The 21,676-nt window shown below is 43.4% G+C and overlaps 1 protein-coding gene across 1 annotated transcript in view; it reads right to left on the bottom strand.

The window, feature by feature from the left end:
* Positions 1 to 21,676, bottom strand: part of LOC102737394 (cilia- and flagella-associated protein 61) — an 83,376-nt gene that overhangs the window by 31,564 nt on the left and 30,136 nt on the right. The window contains exons 3-4 of the mRNA XM_081831991.1: positions 17,548 to 17,754; positions 14,314 to 14,448 (exon numbers count right to left, since the gene is read on the bottom strand). Of these exons, the coding sequence (XP_081688117.1) occupies positions 14,314 to 14,448; positions 17,548 to 17,754 (342 nt within the window). The remainder of the gene's footprint in view (positions 1 to 14,313; positions 14,449 to 17,547; positions 17,755 to 21,676) is intronic.

Genomic DNA, 21,676 nt, shown 5'->3' with positions numbered 1-21,676 from the left:
GCACGAGTCTGTCTGTCCTGTCTGTCTGTCCATTGTGTGCCTCTCTCACTGCAACATAGGCACCAGCATGGCAGGAATTTGTCCCCTTTAGTGTTGCAGCCCCAGGGCCAAGAGCAGGGCCCACTCCATGGTCAGCACACAATAAATACTGATATGAAGTTCAAATGACATAAATTAAGTCTCCACCTCAGAACTTCCTAACCAGAGATGCAGAACAGGTCCTGGGCCCATGTTCAGGCAGAGGAGTCTGTCCAGGCAAGGCAGAGGTTATTCCATGAATGGTAGATTGAAACCCCAGTGTGTATCAGAGTCTAGACAAGTGATGTGCTGGGGTGGAGAAGCCAGTTCAGGCAAGGACAAATCCACTTGGCTCTGGGGGAGAACCTAGAGAGAGGAGGCAGGGGTGAGGAACAGGACTGCAGAATCACGTGTACTCTGGGAGTTGATTATGTATCATATACATATGCCTGGACTTCCAGCACTCTCTAGGACAATGTTTGTATGGTGTGTGTGGGGGGGGCGGTGGGGGAGGGAGAGAGAGAGGGAGAGGGAGAGAGGTTGGTTCATAAGAAGCACTTAAGAAGATGGACTTGAAACCTAACTATGTGGTTTATCAATAAAAAGAGCTCCTTGACCAGGGGTGCCTGTGGGGATTAAATGAGCTCATTCTTATAAAGAATATGGAAGAGTGCCTTTCAAATAAAACACAAATGTTAACTCTTATTAGCATTTCTCTTGACTTACCTTCATTTTTCTTACTTTTAGCATATTTTTTATTTGCAGAGAAATATAATGAGACCAATTGAATAGTTTCATTGAATTATTTAATGTTTTGCTATGTTTAATTTTGCAAAGGATGATATTCAGAACTTTTTTCTAAATTCCCTCTAACACCAGCACAACTACTTTTGTTTGTATGTATTTCCTTCCTGCTTTTGTCATATGCATGCATATTTTTATATAGTTAAAATAAGACCCTAATTAAATAACAAAAACAAAATTTAAAAGATCAATTTGATTACTTAGAGCCTGGAGATTCTTTTGGAATTTGGCCTTGGTGGGCTGTATCCCCCATCTGCTCTCCAGTGGGGCAGGTCACCAGAAGGCAAGCATGCTGGGAAAGAAAAGCCAAGCCGCTCATGTCCTGTCTCACTTCATGCTCAAGGGAAACTGGATCTCAGCCTGGCTGCCCTGAGAGGGGCCAAGGGTTCTTAGGCCCTAGGCAGCATCCTCCAGAGCAAACAGCTCCCACACAGCAAAACACATAGGGAGAGGGGAATGGTAGAAAAATCCCCATGAAGAATAGAGTCAGGTGCCTACACCTGACAAGATAAAAGGGATGACGAACCAAGGTCATGGGCAGGGCACTGGGCATAGAGTTGAACTAGCCACCCAAATGCCTTCAGAATCTGGCATTTGCTCCTGCCTTTGGGGTGAATCAGATCACACAGGTGTTTATCTATCTGTGTGTCTATTCCCCTATTGATGACACAAAGGGAGGGGTGAGCTTTAGAAGTCACATGGCCCAGGGGGCCACTAGCTGGGGTCCTACCAACACAGAGTGATCCCAGACCCAGTGTGTGGGGAAGGAGGCTGTCTAGTAAACTAATTAAAATAGTGGCCAATTATATATAATTCCACAAGACACTATCAGACATCATTTGTGACCTGCTCACAAATTAAAACTTGTGATAGACAATGCCTGGGCGTGCCTGGGTGGCTCAGTCGGTTAAGCGTCCGACTCTTGATCTCAGCCCAGGTCTTGATCTCAGGGTCATGAGTTCAAGTCCTGTGTTGGGCTCCATGCTGGGCGTGGAGAAAAGAGAGAGAGAAAGAGGAAAGAAAGAAAGAAAGAAAAGAAAGAAAGAAAGAAAGAAAGAAAGAAAGAAAGAAAGAAAGAAAGAAAGAAAGAAGGGAGGGAGGGAGGGAGGGAGGAAAAGAAAAGTGCCTGGTTCAATTTTTAAAATCAACAATCATCTCTGGTTACACTGGAACGCTGTACTGAGGGTCAGTGAATGGTGGTGATGACAACGGGGATGGGTTGGGCCAGCAGAGTGTCACCACGGTGACAGGAGAGTGCTGCCCGAGACTGGCTCCCTGGCAGCGTGGCTCCTTTTGGTTAAACACATAAACTACCATAAAAACCTCGATTATAACGACTACCATGGTGATCATTTCAACGCTCTGAATTATATTACAAAAACAGAACAAACAAAAGCCGGGACACAACTGAAGAGTGCGAGAAGTAGGAGCAATGGTATAGTATGTAATTTATGTTTATTACCAGGGGTTTCAACCGCCTGAATGGCTCGGGCCTGCCAGCACTGTGGTTGACTCATGTTTGAGATCTCCAACAAGTAGCAATAAAAAACCTTTATGGCTCCCACGCTCCTTCCATACCTATTTATTCTATCTCTTTTTTTTCCTGTTTTTAAGCCACGCTTTTTGTTTTCTTCTTGCTTATTAGTTGGTTACCATGGAGATCATGACATCAGTAATCTTGACTCAGCTTAATGGTCTGGAGGCAAGAGACAGGATAAAGGTTTTTGTTTCCCTAAAGAGCTTCGACCCCAGAGAACAGCAGCGGTGTGAGGATGGAGGGCTGAGGGCTTCGAGCTGCTCCTGTAACAGGGAGCAATGTGCCGGGACGGCGGGCTCCCTGGGCTGAGGCAGCCCGGGGTGGGCAGGAAGGTAGTCGGCACTTCGGTTTCCGGGCCCACTTATTCCTTTGCCTCTGATATACACAAATGTCACTTTCCCTTCAGAGCTGGTGAGTGTGTCAGTGAAGACAACTAAACTCCGACGGCTTTATAAAAATCACTAAACTGGAAAACTTTGAATCCGCCTGAGCCCCTTGGAAATGTATAACCTCTCTAGGTTCCTGGATGGCTTGTCTGTTTCCCTAGTCTTTCCCATCTCCCAAGAAAGCATATCCTACTTTTTAAAACTAGAATTTATTTATTTTTAAAATCATTTTATTTCTTGTCATCATGATAAGCATACTCTTTAATTCTTATCCCTTATGTCCCCCCCTCCCCCCACCCCCTTCTCTGATAACCATCAGTTTGTTCTCTATAGTTAAGAGTCTGGTTCTTGGTTTGTCTCTCTCTCTCTCTTTCATTTTTTTCCTTTTTAAACTAGAATTTATTAATAAGATACAACATCTAAAAGCTTTCATGAAAAGACCTAACAGATTTATAATATGTGCATCCATGGACAAAATTCACTTCATAATGAGTAGAGCTATGTTTTTATAATTTCTCCATGGGCCAGAGGGAGGGGGCCAGCCCCACGGGGGCCTTCTTGGTCTGTAGTCTGTGTGTACATTATTGTTATCATCATGGGGGGGGCGTTATTTGATATTAACAGATGTATTTCATTCCCATCCCTGTTGACTCATGGCCTCTTCTGACCCTTCAGGTAGCAGCCAGGGGACGCCAGCCATTGGACAGAGAGCCGCAGGAGAGTAAGTGGGCCAGTTCTCTGCTTTTTCATTTCAAAACTGACGGCAGATTGAGAAAAGGTTTTTGAATCTCAAAAAAGCCTGACTTTTGAGTATCAGAAGTCAGAGTTGATGCCTCAAACGACAGATTTCAAAAGAACCCATGGTGATTGCAACGTCTGTTGTCCCAAAACTGGAAAGGGGAGGAAAATAGGAAGAAAAGAGAGACAAGTACAGAACAGGTCTCTCCTTCCCTCTGGTTAAAGCCATAAAAGGGGAAGACAGGGACAGGATCCTCACAGAGGTTTTGGAGAATATGGGAGCAGAGAGATCTGTGCCTCACAGACATGCCCCTGCCCCCTGTTCTGAGAAGGGTGGAGATGGCTGAGGGTGGTGTCAGGGCAAGAAAGGAGATAAGGCAGGTCATGAGCTTCTCAAAGCCCAGAGGGAGGAAGGAGGGAGGGAGGCAGAGAGGGAAGCAGAGGGGGTGAACGGAAGACAGAGAGGGGTGTGAGGGAAAGGGATATATATTGAGAAAGAGCACGCTGCAGTCAACACCATGCCTGACTCCAAAGTTCTCAAGGCCGTGAAGAGGGATTGTCCCCACTAGAAGTAGTTAAGTGCCAACTGAGGACCTGGATGCCAAAATAAGGGATGGGCTGAGGACGAGCTATTGTTCTGAAACCCTGTGGATGCCTGTGAGGACACCCCACAATGGCTCCCCCAACCCCTCTGTGCCCTCATGATGCCATGATGCTTCACGGGCTCCTGAGAACTGTGATGTCTTCCCCACTGACAAAATAAATAAATAAAAGAGGGAAAATTCCTGAATGGACTCCTTTTAAACTTTAAATGGTAAAATTTACTTGGAACTGATGGATTACTTCTCCCATCAAGTGGAGTGGAGACTCCACGGAGAGATTCAGTGGAGCCAGAAGAAAATGGGAAAATGGAAGACTGCCATTTTGCAGACCTCATTATCTGACTTGTAACATTTATATCTGACAATAAGAAAGAGGGCTTCCTGCATACTGATGATTTACTTAGACAAAGCAAACCCATTGCAAAGAGAAATCATCTTTTTAAAGTGTGGAATCATAACTTTCATTTTCAAATTCTAAAACTTCATGTTTTTTTATTCAAGAAAGAGTAGCTTTACCTTTGACCTAGCAAAATAGTTTCCAGGATTTACTGAAAGGAAGTAATGATGAATGTACTAAAAAATAATAAGGATGGACATGATAGTATTGTTCATAATGTTACAATTTGGATAGAAACTGAAATGACCAACATTAGGGAATTGGCTACCAACAACAGTGGTGGTCAATCTTGGGATCTGGCACCAGGATGCTGGGATCCCAAAGCCTGAGCTTAGCAGCCGTCTGGCCTTGGGTAAGTTATGTCACACAGGACATCAGAGGCACGAAGACAATGGATGCTACATTCCAAAGAAGCTCTTCCTGCAAAAACCTTCAAAGCAGGTGGGCAAGTACTGGTTAAATGACTTTTAAACCCCTCATTCACAATGAGGATATAAAAGGGTAAGAAGAACACAGACATAAGAGAAGATTCTTCTGGAGATTTCCTCAGTGAGAAACTGATGCACTCTGGGTCATATGCCACTCTACCCCAAAGAGAAGACACGGGGATGGCCTCGTCTTTGATTTTAAGTCTCAAGAAAAGGGTTTGGGGGCCCTCAGCGACCCTCACGTGAGTTCCCACAGTTAGTGGACATGGCGGACTGCTATGTGATTTTTGCCCAAGAGAGCTGAAGGGCACGACAGGCAGGCCGGCTGCTGCTAGGTGACGAAGGGAAGGTGGCCTGCAGCGGCCACCTGTTGGCAGGTGTGGACTGTTATCAGAGGATCTTCCTACAGGGCCACCTAAAGGGGAAATTAAGACAGACTCAGGCTGCAGAGCTAGAGGGTGCATGGCCTGCACTAGGGGGTGCAGGTGGGAGGCCCCCAGTGACAGGAATCTCTGAGGAAACCAAGCACCGCTCATGAGAAGAGGAGTCCGGCCCACAGAGCAGGTGCCTTCTGATGACGGTGGCAGTCAAGTGCAGACGTCCTGCTCCCCCAGCGGCTCCTCCCTGCCCTGGCCCCCCAGTTTCACAAGGACCAGGAATATAGCTAAATAACAAGAAACTAACAGGCTTAAAGAAAACAACCCTGAACTATAACAAGCTAAATAGATGCTAGATAAGTGGGGGCATGGTGAGTTAGAGAGAAAGGGGCTACTCCGCCCTCCTTCCCCAGCTACAGGCTTCAGCAGGGAGAGGGGGAACTCATCTTCGGATGAAAATTGAGTTTTGATTATAACAGGAAGCGAAACTGGACATTTTGTGGGATGAAGATGAGGTTTTGTGATTTGGAGTAGTGGCCCACGCAACTTCCGTTACCTAAATTGTCCAGAAAAGTCACAGGCCTTGCCCACTTTCCGCCTGGCCACAGTGAACATATTTACAGAGCGGCAGAAGGCAGAAATCAAGTGGCTTCATCATTATTCCCACAAGTCCTGCTGGGCTTAATGCTCTGTTACATAACCGAACCTCTCCTAACCTGTTTGCTCCACCGCAAAATGGGGACAATGACAGCCCAACTTCTGCGAGCACGGGGTGCAGGTGTGTGACACAGAGTCCGGCACAGAAAGTACTCATGGACGGTTAGGGGTTGCTCGTTACAGGGCAAGTGCAACCATTAAAAGGACACTCTGGAATACTTAGTAATGTGCAAAGACATTCATAACATATTCAGCAAAAATGTGTGTTTCAAAACACCATATTTGATCGCGTGTATTTTTTTTCACAGAAAAAAATCTAAAAGTAAAAACACCAAAATATTAACAAAGGTGACCTAGAGAGAAAGGACCGCAGCTTTTACAGATTTTCTTTGTATTGATTTTTCCTAAAATTTCTACCATGAATATGGACTGCTTTTGTAATGACCTATTTTTTTTTTAATCAAGAGGAAAAGAGGTAACTTCTCGAGTCAGCATCTGCAGCTCTAATTGTCCCCTTTGTCATTTTACATCCCCAGCTACTTTAAAATACACAAAGCAAAGCCTCCTGTTGGTGCTGCCATGCATTTCCTCCCTGAAGGCGGATTGTGAAGCAGCCACTTAGCTGTGAAGGCCAGTTCCTGCCCCAGGGAGCTCAGGTCCACCCAGGAGCCCGGCTTGGCTGTGGCCTTCCAGAGCGCCAGCAGGCAGCTGATGTATCCCGAGGCACTTCTGGACCTCAGCGGCATTCATTACTCTGGCTCTGCAGGGAACAGAATGCATTTTTTTTCTTCCTACCGGGTTGTGGCAAGAACCCATCAGCATCCAGGAAAGCCTCAGGATTCTTTTTTTTTCTGTTGGGAGCTGTTTTAAAAGCAGTAACACTAGGAAAGGTGGACTCAAACAAAGGACAGGATGGTGGCTTAAAAACCACTCTTGTGGTTTGGATGGGCTTTTTTTTTTTTTTTTCCTCCTGCTGTTGGAGCTCTTCTAAATGTGCATGCAGGCCTACAGGAGGCTGATGAGCCAGAGAGGGTAAGGCCAGGAAGATAAGATCAGGAGAGATCAGATTTTAGAAAAATTTCTGCTTTCAAAATAACTGAAGCTAGTATTATGGGTGCACAGTCAACCAAGCATGACGCTGTCCAGGAGTGGTGGGAAAGCCCCACTTCTGAGGTACACTGCCCAGCCGTGGCCTTGAGTGGACCAGCACTTTGCCACTTATTAGCAGGAATGCTGGGGCTCATCTAAGAATAAGAGAGTGCAAAATGGTGCACTCACTTGGGTAAACAGTTTGGAAGTTCCTCAAAATGTTGAACATAGAGCTACCATATGAACCAGCAATTCTATTCCTAGGTATATACACCCAAGAGAAATAGAAACATATAGCCACATAAAAACCTGTGCAGAAATATTCATTGCAACATTGTGGAAACAACTCAAATGTCCACTGTCTGGTGAATGGATAAATAAAATGTAGCATATACATATAATATTCTTAAGCAATACAAAGGAATCAAGTAGGGGCGCCTGCGTGGCTCAGTCAGTTAAGCATCTGCCTTCAGCTCAGGACATGATCCCAGGGTCCTGGGATTGAGCCCAACATAGGGCTCCCTGCTCAGTGGGGAGGTCTGCTTCTCCCTCTCCCTCTGTGCTCGCTCTCTCTTTCTCTCTCTCTCCCAAGTAAATAAATAAAATCTTTAAAAAAAAAAAAAGGAATCAAGTACTGATACACACAATAAAATGGATGAACCTTATAAACATGCTAAGAGAACGCAGACAGTCCCAAAATGCCACATCGTATAATTCTACTTCTATAAAATGTCCAGGATAGGCAAATTCATGGAAACAGAAAATAAATTAGTAGTTGCCTAGGGCTGGGGGAAGGGGTGGGTAGGGAGTAGCTACTAATGGCTTTCTTTTCTAGGATGACAAAAAAGTTCTAAAATTAGATGATGTTTGCCCAACCGTGTAATATATTAAAAACTAATAAATTGTATAATTTAAACGGGCGAATTGCATGGCATATGACTTATGTCTCAATAAAACTGTTAAAGAGAGGGAGGGAGGGAGGGATGGAGAGAGGGAAAGAGAGATTGATTGTCCTACAATATCTATTCTAGAAAATGAGGAAAAGATGTAGGATTGATTTTTGATGATGCTGAGATTGTTAAGAAGTAACTTTACTTTTCATAGTCTCTTAGCTTATCACAGCCCAAAAAGCTCATTTTGGCATTTTTTTGCAGCCCAATTTCTAAACAATGAATGTCCAGGCTTGTCAATTATGCCACTAGCACATATCCTTTCCAACCCTGACCTCCCATGCACACCTTCAGTCACTTATCCAAGGCATCTACTCGAGCACTTTCTAAGAACACTGTGAAGCCCCATGTAGCATGGAACTGAGTATCGAGAAATTTATAACAACATAACCTATGTATGGGATCCTAATTTTTTTCCTCCTTTCCCAGTAGCTACCACTATCATTTCAAAAGGTTTGCAACAATAAGCTGGAGAGAGAAGTGCCGACAGCCTGATCAGCTGGTGTCTAAAAATTGACCCTGGCACACCAGCTCGGGCCTGTGCGTCTGCTCCTTCCCAGCCAAGCCCAGCCGGGGTCAGACTGGCCCGGAATCGGACTCAAGAATGAAGGACTCAGCCAAGAGGAAAATCCAAACCCCTCTGGGGGAAAGCCAATTATCTGTGGGTCACCTTTTGATTAAGTAGCTGGTGCCAAAGATCTGGGAGATCCCAAAAGGTCTCTGTCAAGCCATCTTCCTTTTCTGTGGTTTGGTCTTCCTACAATGAGTTATGATAGCAGCACTTTCACTTTTTAGAGTGAAAATTCTATATATTCATATAGAGAATATATATGTCATGGTTGAAGGCAGGGGTCTGTCATCCAACTGCCTGGATTTGAAGCTCTGCCAGTGAATTAGTCTTTGGACAAGTCATTTACCTTCCTTCCCTGCAAGCCTGTTTTCTTTAGGTACATTGAGGAGCACAGTAGCAGTGACAATTTACAAGTGCTGATGTGAGCATCAGATGGGATGATTCATGGGAAGCCTTTAGTAAGAACTCAATACTGTCAGGAGAAGTAGTTGTTGTTGTTATTATTTTGTAACCTCTCTAAGAGGAAGGAATTATGAGAATAAATCACTGATGTCACACAAGTCATGCTGATATATATTGTATACTGCATATAATACTAAACTAGATAGTGTTCAGAGAATTGGAATGAAATGACCATGGAACTTGTACCATTTGAAGGGCAAAAAAAAAGAGCTCATGAAGGAACTTACGGAAATTATTCTAAGAATGTCAGAGAAAAGGGTTCACTATAAATAGGAGCAAATACAAAGGGCTGAGAAATGGCTTGAAAAAGCACACTTGACTCATGGGCAGTGATTTAAAGTGCGTTAATTTCATTTCAAGATACTATCACCATCATCACATTAAGATGATCAGTGCATATACAATGTTGAAAAACATGCGTATGTATTTTTAGCAACCTCTACCAAGGAGATGCTAATGGGCTGATTTTAAAACACAGCCACACAACCTGACCACAAATACAACCAAGGGAGTCTAACTAGGGGCAGCCAAAGTTTCCAAGTTTGAAGAAGGGGTTGGGAAACAACCAAGCTGGGGAAAATCTAGCAGGTGCTGGGAGAATAATGCAATTTCCTAGGGCAGCAGATGCACAAGTGAAACAGTATCCAGTAACAGTCCATCAGATGGTAATTATAGCTGGACTGGGGAAGAACAGCCAAGATGAAAAGGGACAATTCAAAGGGTAACTGAATGCCAGCGAGTGACATCTTCCTGAGAGATCACATACCAGGAAAAAGCGGGCCTGCACTTAGCTCTGAGAAAGGGGGGTTAAATAAACTGTCATTTTCCTTTGTAGAAGGACAAAGGGAAAATGGAGGCCTCAAAGAATTCATTAGTCAAGATTTTAAAAGACCATCACTAATAAACCACCACAAAAAATAACAACAGGCATCGATTAGACTGAAAGTAAGATTCCTGCGTCATCTGAAAGATGATGGCTTGGTCTGGTCCCCAAAATTTGGGGGGGGGAGAAAGATGAGTTCACACTATAATTCTATGAATCCTGTAAACCAAGATGAAGAACTAAAGACACTGAAGTGGATGATGGGGAGCATCTATGAGACTGAAGCAAGGGTAGGAGCTGTTTCAGCTCAAGGCAGATTTTCTGGTATTTCATATCACAAATAAGACTCATTTGAGGGGCGCCTGGGTGGCTCAGTCGTTAAGCGTCTGCCTTCGGCTCGGGTCATGATCCCAGGGTCCTGGGATCGAGACCCTCGTCGGGCTCCCTGCTCGGCAGGGAGCCTGCTTCTCCCTCTGCCACTCCCCCTGCTTGTGTTCCCTCTCTCGCTGTGACTCTCTCTGTCAAATAAATAAATAAAATCTTTAAAACAAAACAAAACAAATAAGACTCATTTGAAATCCCGGTCTTAGAAAGGAAACAGCGCTTCGGAACAAAGGCATTCCCTACCAAGTGATTGTGCAGACCCCAGTGTGGATCCTCCTCCTGAGTCTGGCTCTCAATACGGGGGCCAGTGTGGCCCCTCTCCCATCCCTGGCTCAACTAGCCAAAACAGTCCTACATTAATACTGACACTAGTCTGTGAGCTCCCAGAGAGCAGGGGTCAAAGTCATCTCTGTATCCCTATGTGGGAGAAGGAAAGGAAAGAAAATAGAACCACCTCAAAGTCAGTGTGGCTCAAACTGCTCCACAGTCTTTAATACGGCCATTCAATTAATTCAGCCAAATTTTGAGTATTTTGCTGATCATAGTTTTCATGCATGTGGGCCATACATTGATTCATTTTTAAAAAAATTTCCATTACAATAATTCTCACAATGTGAGGCCAAGATGGCCAATTCAAGCTGAGAAGTGAGTCTTCCAAGCCTGTCCCATGTGGTTACAGTCTTGGTCAGAAAAAAGCCTTCTCTCTTATCCATGAATCTACACTGGTTGACTGTGGAGATATCATGATGAATCTTTGGGACCTACCTCTGTAATATGTGATGAAAACCATTTACATGTTTTCCAGGTCCTTTCTTATGGCCCGATATGGGGCAGGTTGTCAATTAATACTAATGATAGGGAAGGTACTATGGCAGGGACACCTATCATCCAAACCAGGCAGAAACAACCAGGGCCTTGAGGTGGGGTGGGGGCATATTTCCCTGCCATGCAGTGATGAATTTCAATCACTGCTGGCTTGTGCCAGATTCAAATTGGCAACCCACTGAGATGAAACACTCTCTATCCCATTATTCATGCCTGGAATGATCTGTTCCCTTGAAGACTGGCTTCCTAGGTGAAAGCAAGGGAATGGATGGTCACTCTGAGATGGTTTAAGTAGGATAAAAGGTATGAAAGGCAAGTGCCCAGCCGGAGAAATGTGCAGACATGGTGAAGGAGCCATATAGCCTCCATGTGCTAGAGGAGATAGCAAACTTAAAGGGAAAATAAAAGGAGTTCATTCAGTAATGACAGTCACTCAGCTTCACCAAGTTCAATGGCTGCAACACTATTGTTCTCCTAAGAAAACAATGCTCTTAGGACTCGATAGAAATTCCTCCTAGAAAATTTCTATTTGGCTCACCTTGTCTCAGATGATCGGCCTAAAGCATGAAATCCAACTAAAATATTGAAAAGAAAAAAAATAATTTAAAATAATATAATTTGGCATTTTAACTTTTGAATATCCAGGCCCGTCCCATGTGGATTATGGTTTTGATAATCCTTTGATCAAACTTTTAAGATTTCTAAAATATTTACTAAATCTTGTTTGCTGAATCTACATCTTTACTAAAACCTTCTCAAGGAGGAGTACAATAAGTAGCAGCAGAAGTGTTTCTTCAAAAGTCAAAATTCACTGATACGATAGACAACACGGCCACAGCACCGCAGGTACCAAGCATCAGCCCTACCCGTCTGGTAAGTGGTTGTCTTCCTGGACGAGTGATTTAAACAGTCCATCCTCTGCTGTGCCTTGAAATAAGCCAGGGCTCTATGGGGCAGGGCGGGGGGGGGGGGTTGGCGCACAGCACACTGAGATCACCACAGAAAAGGTTACTAAATGTAAGTAATGATTCAACTCATACCAACCTGGGAAGTCATGATAAGATTGTTCTGAATGCAGCAAAATGTTTTCTCTGGCTTTCTCCCTACCTGGAGCTCCAGGCTCTGGAGATTCCTGGGGGTTGGGGTGGGGAGAAGCTTTTGGTATTCAGAAAAATGTTGCTCTTGATAACCAGGTGGATTTCTCCCCTTCCCTGAACTGGCTTAAGGTGCCAGAGCCATGTGAAGGCTTCTCCTGGCCCAATAATATGGTCTGTCCATCCTTGAAGGAGTGTCAGCCGTGACTGCGAAAGGGCAGCCTCTCTCCTCCTTACCCTGATCTGACACAGAAGCTGCATCCTTGTGCAGGGAGGCACCTTCTCCTGGGATCAGCTTGACTCTACGGAAGCTGTGTTTCAGGGTGCCATAGAAAAAGGCACCCTCTCTGACCCCAAGGCACTCTCCTTGTGGCAAACCTATGGGTCTTGGCTTTCATTCCAAAGGAGTCCACTCCCAGGATCTCTACACGAAAACAGACCATCTGGTGGCCATCCCCAAGGTCCTCCAGATGGGCTCGGGCACTCTTATCTTTAGTGTGGACAGAGCGTAAGCTGCAGTGCTCTGGGCCATGCTACCTAGAATATACCCATGATCCTGGATGAAATAGATGCATCTGAGAATTGCTTTAAAATGATAAGGAGGAAGGAGAAGTGGGTGGGGGTGTAGAAGATCCAAAATGGGCCAAGAATTGCAAGAATTGGAAATTTTTGAAGCTCAGTGCCAGGTATCTGGGAGTTTCAGTGCTATTCAACGTGTGGTGTGAGACAGGTGCCCATCTACAAACTGTCATTGGTCTTCGAAGATGTAAGCATAGAGATGGAGAGAAGCACTCAGCAGCTTTTATAACAATTGGACAGAGTAATTCTGTGTCTGTTAAATCTAATAATAAAATAACTGGACTTGAGTTTTGTCTCCCTTTGTTTTTAAACTCATTTTTAAGGAATTCACCTTTTATAAAACTATCCGTCTATGATGGATTCTACATTAAAAGAAAAAGAAAAAGAAGATAAAGTCCCTCAGCACAGACAGTAGGAGAAGCCCTGCTTTATCTGGTTCTCTCTACTTCGGTATATGCTTGACATTTTCCATAATAAAGAGTTAGGAGGGGAAAGAACTGCTATTGATTTTTAGTCGCTCCTCAAATATAAAGTTAGAACTTACCAGAAAAGAAATATAAATTTATTGTCTGTTTTAACAAATGTAAAGATGAGTGCAGAATTTAAGCAGCCTTGCTTACAGTGAGCAGGTGCCGCTAAGCCGGGTTTTGATGGAGCCCCACCCCGCCCCACCCAGTGCTCCCATTTGCAGAGTGGGAACTTCGGGCAGCTGAACGACATACTTCCTGCAGTGCTGGGGTCCCCAAGCTCTTTATTTGAGCACCATTTCGAGCAACTCCTTGGCAAAGGTTTTGGAGAGTTAAAACCTTCCACTTTCTTCTTTCCTCTCTCACAATGGACAAATGTCAGCACACAGGGAATTTTGTTTTTCGACTTACTTAAATGGAAGTGCATACAAATACTACAAGCCTATGTATGTAAGTTAACTTGACAAGATCATGTTTTTTCCAGCTAATTCATTGAACATGGCCGTGTGCACACACACGTACGTTTCCAGTGAAAGTGCAATCTAGGTTCCATTTTGGTTTCTTCTCTTCTGGTCTTAAACGCATCCCAGGCTTGTTCACTTTAAGGCTAAGCCCCGTGCCACCCCAGGGCAGCTAATATGTTCCTGTTAATCCTCCTGACCCCCCACAGAGGAGATAAAACAAACCCAGCTTAGGACCCAAACATCTCAAACGCAGCCAGCTTTACAGTCTCTGTCAGCTTTGTCTGACTTGGGAATGCCCCCTTTCGCCTTGCAAACCAAACATCGATGGAAAGGGGGAATCTGCGTTTGAGGAAGGAGAAAGAGAATAGACATACGCTGGGAGTCTGACTCCAGGCCACTTGTGCCGAGACACAAAGCGTCCCCATGGGGTCTGTCATCCAGGGATCAGGCCACCTCTGTTTCCGGGGCTTCTGCGAAATAACCACTTGAGGGAAAGGGCTGCAGGAGAGCCTCGGCAGGACGCCCCTGTAAGGGCATGAGCTCCAGGCTCCCTGTAATTAAGAAGCAGCCTGCTCCCGAGAAGACAGTGCTGCTACCCCATCTGCCACGCCCGCGTGCCTTGGCACGGCGCCTCCCTGCCTGCTGCCGCCCGGCTACCCACCGGATCCTTGGAGACCGCCTTTGATGGAGCGTTGATGCCAAGCTTTTCCAGAGGATAGACAATCTGTCGTCGCGGCCGCACGGGAACCAAGTAATGAAGGGCGGATGTCAGGGAGTGGGCATAGGAGCTCTGGAACTGAAAGACAGCAATCTCCGTTTTAGGGGAGAGAATGTCAGGGCGGTGCAGCACAGATGTGTGCCCGCGGCTTCACAAATACAGAAGTCCGAACCGGGCCAAATCGGAGAGGGGGGGAAATCAGCAAATAAACAAACATACTTGTCGAGCAGAGGAATGAATTGTAGATAATGCCTGACACTAATGAAGATAATTACGAGAGTAATTACATTACTATCTCTGTGGGAATGACAGATAAACAAGTGGTTTGGTTTATGGGATTTTTCAGTACAAGTATTTTCCCCAGGAGGATATTCTTCTCCATAGTGATCATGAATCAGCTTGATTTGACCCCGTTAAGCTGTGTTATCTGCGTCCTGTTAACCTTTGCGTGTTTGGCACAAGCTGCTTTAAGAAGGCACATAGATAAAAACATCATCGAGGGGAGGCTGAGCGTAGACGTGGAAATCCTCCTGTTTGTGAAAGGCACAGCCACTCCAACCGGACCTTTGTTGATCAAAGACGTGTTTTAAAACAAAAAGATGAAACTGGAAAGTGGGGTGGGGGGTAGGGAAATTGGATCACATTATTTTGACTTGTATTAATGCTAAATTATGAGCCGGATTTATGCTTACTGTAACAGACTATGATAAATCATGTTTTAGGAGAATGTGTTAAATATTCATTTTACCCCATTTTTAAAACTTGGCAGAGAAAACTGAACATGGTGATTTTTATTCCTTTCACATTTATGAAATCGGAGGGGCTTCTGGTGAAACTAACTCAGGGTATTTCACCCATTTCAACCTTAAGAGTTGAACTGTGACACCAAAATCCCTAATGACATATTTATGGAATTTAAACTGGAAAACAAAGCAAGTAAAACTCAACTAAAACTAGGGGCAGTTTAATAAATAAGATGGTAAACGTATGGCTTGGCTGCTATTTGAAACCACTACCCCCCCTCGCCCCGGCCCACCGCCAGGCATTTCTAAGAGCTTCTAAAAGGGATTTCTAAAATCCTTCACCATTGAACTTCACACCCTGACTTCACACACTGAAAAACAGAACCCAGGATTTCCTAGCCAGAGTTCTGCTTTTATGCTTGGAGGATCTCTCAGTACATGTCCTGGCAGGAGGGTGTGGGGAAAACCATCTTCATAATTCGAGCCCAATGTTCACTTTTACTATAGTCAAGGGATTTATAGCCGACCTTGGAAATTCTTACCTAAATTACCTGGTACTGCTTCTTACACTTGTTTAAAGGTATATATGTAAATCAACTGGAAGTGCAGACTGAGAGGAAAAATCTGTCTCCAAATGTGTTTCTATATCCTACATGAAATAGTGCATAACACGTTCCAAATTCTACACGATTGAGGTAAATATGTGAACGTTCAGTGAAATGTCAAAGATACAATTTTTTATTATGGATGCAAAAGGACTTTCTGGACCAACTGCAGGCAGTCATGATGCAGGCAACATCATGAATAAAAAGTAAGAATTTAATATCACATCCTGAAGGTCACCGCATTGGCGACTGGCCAAATGCAAAGTAAAAAGAAAATGTGTGAGACCAGGATTTTCCACCAGAACCGTTACCTTCCATCTCCTTAAGTTCAAATTTAGGGCATTCACATGCCTATCACATTGCATTTTGATAGGAAAAAACCATCACTAGAGCATATTCTACCTCTCGCTAAAGATCTTTTCCATGTTTTTTCTTCTTCCCCGTTCCCTCTGTACTTCCCCAGAAGGCTTTTGTTAAATAAGGTACATTGGCAAAATTACTGGTTTGGGGAATGTACCGATAGACCTCAGATTGTTTTTAAGTTTAATGAATCAGATTATTTTAAAAATCTGCTTAGCTCATTTATGGTAACAAAGAAGAAACATGACAACATCCTGGGCTCTGGGCAGAGCATGAGAAAGATTTTGGTCATGAATGGGATATCATGGGACAACTTCTAGCTGGCCTAGTGATTGAATCTCATCACCTCTCAAGTCTACATGGAGCTGAGGACCAGCTGTCAGTGACAGAGGGATCGACTTGCCAGAAACAATACCTTGAGAAGCCAACTTGAAGAGACCCTTGCCTATGGAATAACCAGGACACTATGTGTGCGTGTGTGTGTGCGCGCGTGTGTGTGTGTGTATACACACTGATGTGCGCATGCACACATGTGTGCGACTCTTCTAGGCACTTGGACTGGGATGCAGCTTTGAACAAGACAGACAAACAGGGGCGCCTGGGTGGCTCAATCAGTTAAGCATCTGTTTTCAGCTCAGGTCATGATCCCAGGGTCCTGGAATCGAGCCCCATGTCGGGCTCCCAGCTCAGTGGGGAGCCTACTTTTCTCTCTCCCTCTGCTGCTCCCCCTGCTTCTGCTCTCTCTCTCTCTCAAATAAATAAATAAAATCTTAAAAAAAAGACAATCACCTTTGCTTTGGTGATAAAAGATAATTTAGCTAGTGAAGAGTGCTCTGAAGACTTAATAGGGTAAGTGAAAGCAAGACAGAAGCAAATGAAGAGCTTGCAATCTGTGCATGTATGGATACACAGTAGATGGTGTTTACCACAAAAGGATTAGTCTACGTAAGTATAACAGTGTTGGGCAGAGTTATAGAGGTATTTACTACATAAAGTTTACATCACCTTCATACATCTCCACTTTTTATCCATCACTCTTACGGCAGTGGTTATAGGGCTTATTTGGAATGCTGTGAGAGCACACCGATCTTATAGGATTGAATTGATTTGTTCTATGAGTTCAAACAAAAATGTTCTTTGCTTGAAGAACACAATAGGATCACTTTGGCATTTCACTAAGGCCCCATAAGAAATTATTTGACTTCCATGTCCCTTAGAGCATTTTTGCACTTTTCAGTCTCTGTTTTGTCAATAGGAAAAAGCCAACAAATTGTTCACTAATTATAATGGTTGTGAATGTTTCTGAAATTCAGTCTTCTGGACTTTCGCTATAGTGTAATAAATAAAAGGGCCAATGTGGCCGTTTGAAATTCAGAGGCATGTTATAATCCAAATCCATTCAGCGAGGAAGGAATAAAATATGGCACATGACACAAATGACGTCTCGAAGGTTGATGACATTCTTTTACCTTGCCTTCCCTGATCTGTGGGTAAACAGGGTAGTAGAGACAGGACTTATAGCCTAAACGGAGGATCTCCTTCAGAAAAAACTTGGTGTAGTGCCGAAAGACAGGGTTCAGGGCAAAGTGATACAGGTGCCCATGTTCTTCACGCTGGTGGTGACTGAAGTAGATGAAATCTTCAATGTTGTAATGGGATCGTATGTACTCTACATCCTAAAAGAGAAGAGGGGAAAGGGCATCTAAGGATGTTTTAAGCAAATGGTGTGCATTTTGTCATGAAAATCTTGTAAAAATTACCTTGGGTACGATAGTAAGAAACGTGCTTTTCTCTCCTGTGATTTACTACCTCATTGTCACTGTTCAATTTTTGAAAATGGAAAATTACATTTCCTGAAAGTTCTGATGGCTTGTCTCTGAAGGGTGACCACACAGCTTTGGAATTTGTTCCTTACAGCCGTGGCTGTTAAAAACCGAGAGAGCCTCGAGTCTCTGCTAGTGGCCAGGTGACAGGACAGCAGCTTGTCACCACTGTTGGACAAGGGGAGCACCAGCTGGTCAGTATGACTGACTGACCATGTACAAAACTCAGCAGCAGGACAAACACAGCCACTGGTGTTCTCTGGACTCATTACTATTCTCTCTTCACCCATTAAGGTGGAAACATGCCGTCCCACAGGTCACACACTTTGACTGGCCCGTGTGGCTGGATTGGCCTACAATAAAACCACAAGACTAGGCCTTGTCCGTAGGCATTCCTTAAACTTTTTATGCCTCTCAAATATTCTATTTTTAGCCCGTGGAAAGTAATTTAAAGGACTGGTGTTTACCTATACAAGAAAATATCAGGCATTCTGCTCCTGCTTCTACGGCTCTAGTTCTGACCACCACTCTTGGTCCCCCACGCTGTGGGCAGGGAAGCAGGAGCTCATCCATGCTAACTATGCACTGCTTCTCTTCCCTGCAGTGCACACTGTGGGGTGGGGGCACCATCCAGAGTGAGTGACTTTCTCTCATGACAAGAGCACGTAAACACACCTGCTATGCAGGAAAAATCAAACTATACGCACATTGGAAAGCACCTACTTATATTTCTTCTTATTTTCCACAGTACAATTGTCCTCAAAGCACACTTTCAAAAAGAGGAATTGGAGAATGCAAGGAACCTCATTTGCTCTGTGATCAGCAAAGCTGGCACTAGAAAATTCAGGAAACCAAAGTCTGTATTCAAGCCCATCAAGGTCCTTTGTCTTTACAACCTCTGCCACAAAGCACGGAGGAAAGGGGGCTCGGGGTAACCAGGCCAGTGGTGGTAGCTGAGGGCAATTCTGGCAAGGTTTGACCTTTCCATCTGCACTGACCCTATAATTGCCATAACACCCTAAGACTTTTCTTTAATTACCAAGAAGGCATCCCTCATTGTAAGATAAAATGAGTAATAAATGTAGAGCTGAGAAATCATTGAAAAACAAAAAGTGAAGAGCCTACAGAGGTTACTAGCTCAAAACAGCATATGGGCCATGTGCACCTAATTTTCCTCCCATCTCAAATCCCTTAAAATAACAACAAAAAATTATTTTTAAAGTAATGAGGTGGTGTGACTGGCAACACAAAAGTAGTCTACAGGGCACCCAGGTGGCTCAGTTGGTTAGGCATCTGCCTTAGGCTCAGGTCATGATCTCAGGGTCTTGGGATCAAGCCCCAAGTCAGCTCCCTGCTCAGAGGGGAGCCTGCTTCTCCCTCTCCTCCTTCTCACTCTCCTCCTGCTCATTCTCTCTCTCTCTTTCTATCTCTCACTCTCACTTTCTCTCAAATAAATAAAAATCTTAAAAAAAAAGGCAAAGTAGTCTTACCTTGGTAGGAAAGTTCTCTAACACTGGCTTACACCCTCTTCACCTGCCTACCATCTGCTAGGACCACCTACATTGAAGATCACAAGAGGAAGCCAGACAACTGATGCTTCTTCGCAATTAGAGACTGGGATGGCCAGCCCTCCCAATGACTGAGCGATGCAATGCAGAAGCACATCTGTCAAGGATACCCACGCCAGCCAGCCATACTGATACTATAATCTTTCATTCATGACTTTCAGGGAAAACTGACGAAGGCAAAAGGTCAAAACAGAGAAACTACAAATTACTCCAGGGGAAAAGAGGTCAGTCATGGAACGGAAGAGACTTTTTTTAGAAAAAAATTCTACTCAGTGTCCTCAGAGATACCAAAAAGGATACTACATATAACATTAACAAACAAGCTGCTACAAAAGGGAATAAGAAAAGAACACGGGAGAGACTTGGAAGTTAAATATATGAACCCTGAAATGAAAATTCAGATAGAGGGGTACCTGGGTGGCTCAGTCCAGCTCTTAGTTTCAGCTCAGATCATGATCTCACTGTTGTGAGATCGAGCCCTGTGTCAGGCTCTGCTCAGCATGGAGTCTGTTTGAGATTCTTTCCCCCTCCATTTTCCTCCCCTTCTGCTCTTCCCCACTGCATGTGCACTCTCTCTCTAAAATAAATAAATGAAATCTTTTAAAAAGAAAATTCCCACAGAAGGCCTGCATAACAGAATGGACATGGCTGAAGACTGAATTAGGGATCCATAAGACAAAATCAAGAGAGTCTCCTAGAATGAAGAGTAAGAAGTACAAGAGAGAAAGAAATGAGAAGAAAGTTAAGAGACAATGAAGGAGCAATTCCAAAGGTCCAACATCCATCTTAAAAGGAATTTAAGAAGAGAATGGAAAAATAAAAAGGGAAAAAATAATGAAATCATAGAACAAAGATATTCCCAAGACTCAGAAGGGGCATAAGTTACATTTTAGTAAAATTTCAGAATTTCAGGGATAGAAAAGAAACAAATTCTCAAGACAGAAAGCAAACAAACAAAATTTATTTATATCAGAGTACATTTTATCAGTGACACTGGAAGACCATGAGAGTAAAAACATCAAAAATCTGTTGAGAAGTAGTTGGAATAAGAATTTTATATACAGCCTAATGAGTATTCGAGGGTGATGACAAAATGAAAACTTCTTCTATATGTATGGACAAAATGAAAACTTCTTGTATATGTATGCACCTACCACTATTTCTAAAAAAATTATTCAAAATGTACTGAGTCAAAAAAAAGAAATAAATCCAAAAACAAGAATGGTGTAGGATACATTAATGGAATAAAGCCATATGGTCATCTGAATAAATGCCAAAAGCACATTTGATAAAATTCAACACTCATTCAGAATAACAACTTTTAGTAAACAAGAAATAGAAGAGAACTTCCTTAACTTGATAAAGGATAGATTACCAGAAGCTTGCAGCAAATATTATATACTAAATGAGGAAAATACAGAATCATTCCTATTAAAATCAAGAACACCACAATAGTACCCATTATAAACACTACTACTCAATGGTATTCTAAACATACAATAAAACTAGAAAAAGAAATAAAATATAAATTTTTTAAAATTTTATTTTATTATGTTATGTTAATCACCATACATTACATCATAGTTTTTGATGTAGTGTTCCATGATTCATTGTTTGCATATACCACCCAGTGCTCCATTTAGTACATGCCCTCTTTAATACCCATCACCAGGCTAACCCATCCCCCCACTTCCCTCCCCTCTAGAACCCTCAGTTTGTTTCTCAGAGTCCATAGTCTCTCATGGTTTGTCTCCCCCTCCGATTCCCCCCTTCATTTTTCCCTTCCGGCTATCTTCTTTTTTTTTTTAAACATGAAATGTATTATTTGTTTCAGAGGTACAGGTCTGTGATTCAACAGTCTTACAAAATTCACAGCGCTTACCATAGCATATACCCTCCCCAGTGTCTATCACCCAGCCACCCCAACCCTGCCACCCCCCAACCCTCCAGCAACCCTCAGTTTTTATCCTGAGATTAAGAATTCCTCATATCAGTGAGATCATATGATACATGTCTTTCTCTGATTGACTTATTTCGCTCAGCATAATACCCTCCAGTTCCATCCACGTCATTGCAAATGGCAAGATTTCATTCCTTTTGATGACTGCATAATATTCCATTGTATATATATATACCACTTCTTCTTTATCTATTCATCTGTCGATGGACATCTTGGCTCTTTCCACAGTTTGGCTATTGTGGACATT

This window comes from Leptonychotes weddellii, chromosome 10, assembly GCF_054177405.1.
Source record: "Leptonychotes weddellii isolate Sample4059 chromosome 10, ASM5417740v2, whole genome shotgun sequence".
In the NCBI taxonomy this organism is placed as follows: domain Eukaryota; kingdom Metazoa; phylum Chordata; class Mammalia; order Carnivora; family Phocidae; genus Leptonychotes; species Leptonychotes weddellii.
This window is presented reverse-complemented; position numbering and strand designations above follow the sequence as displayed.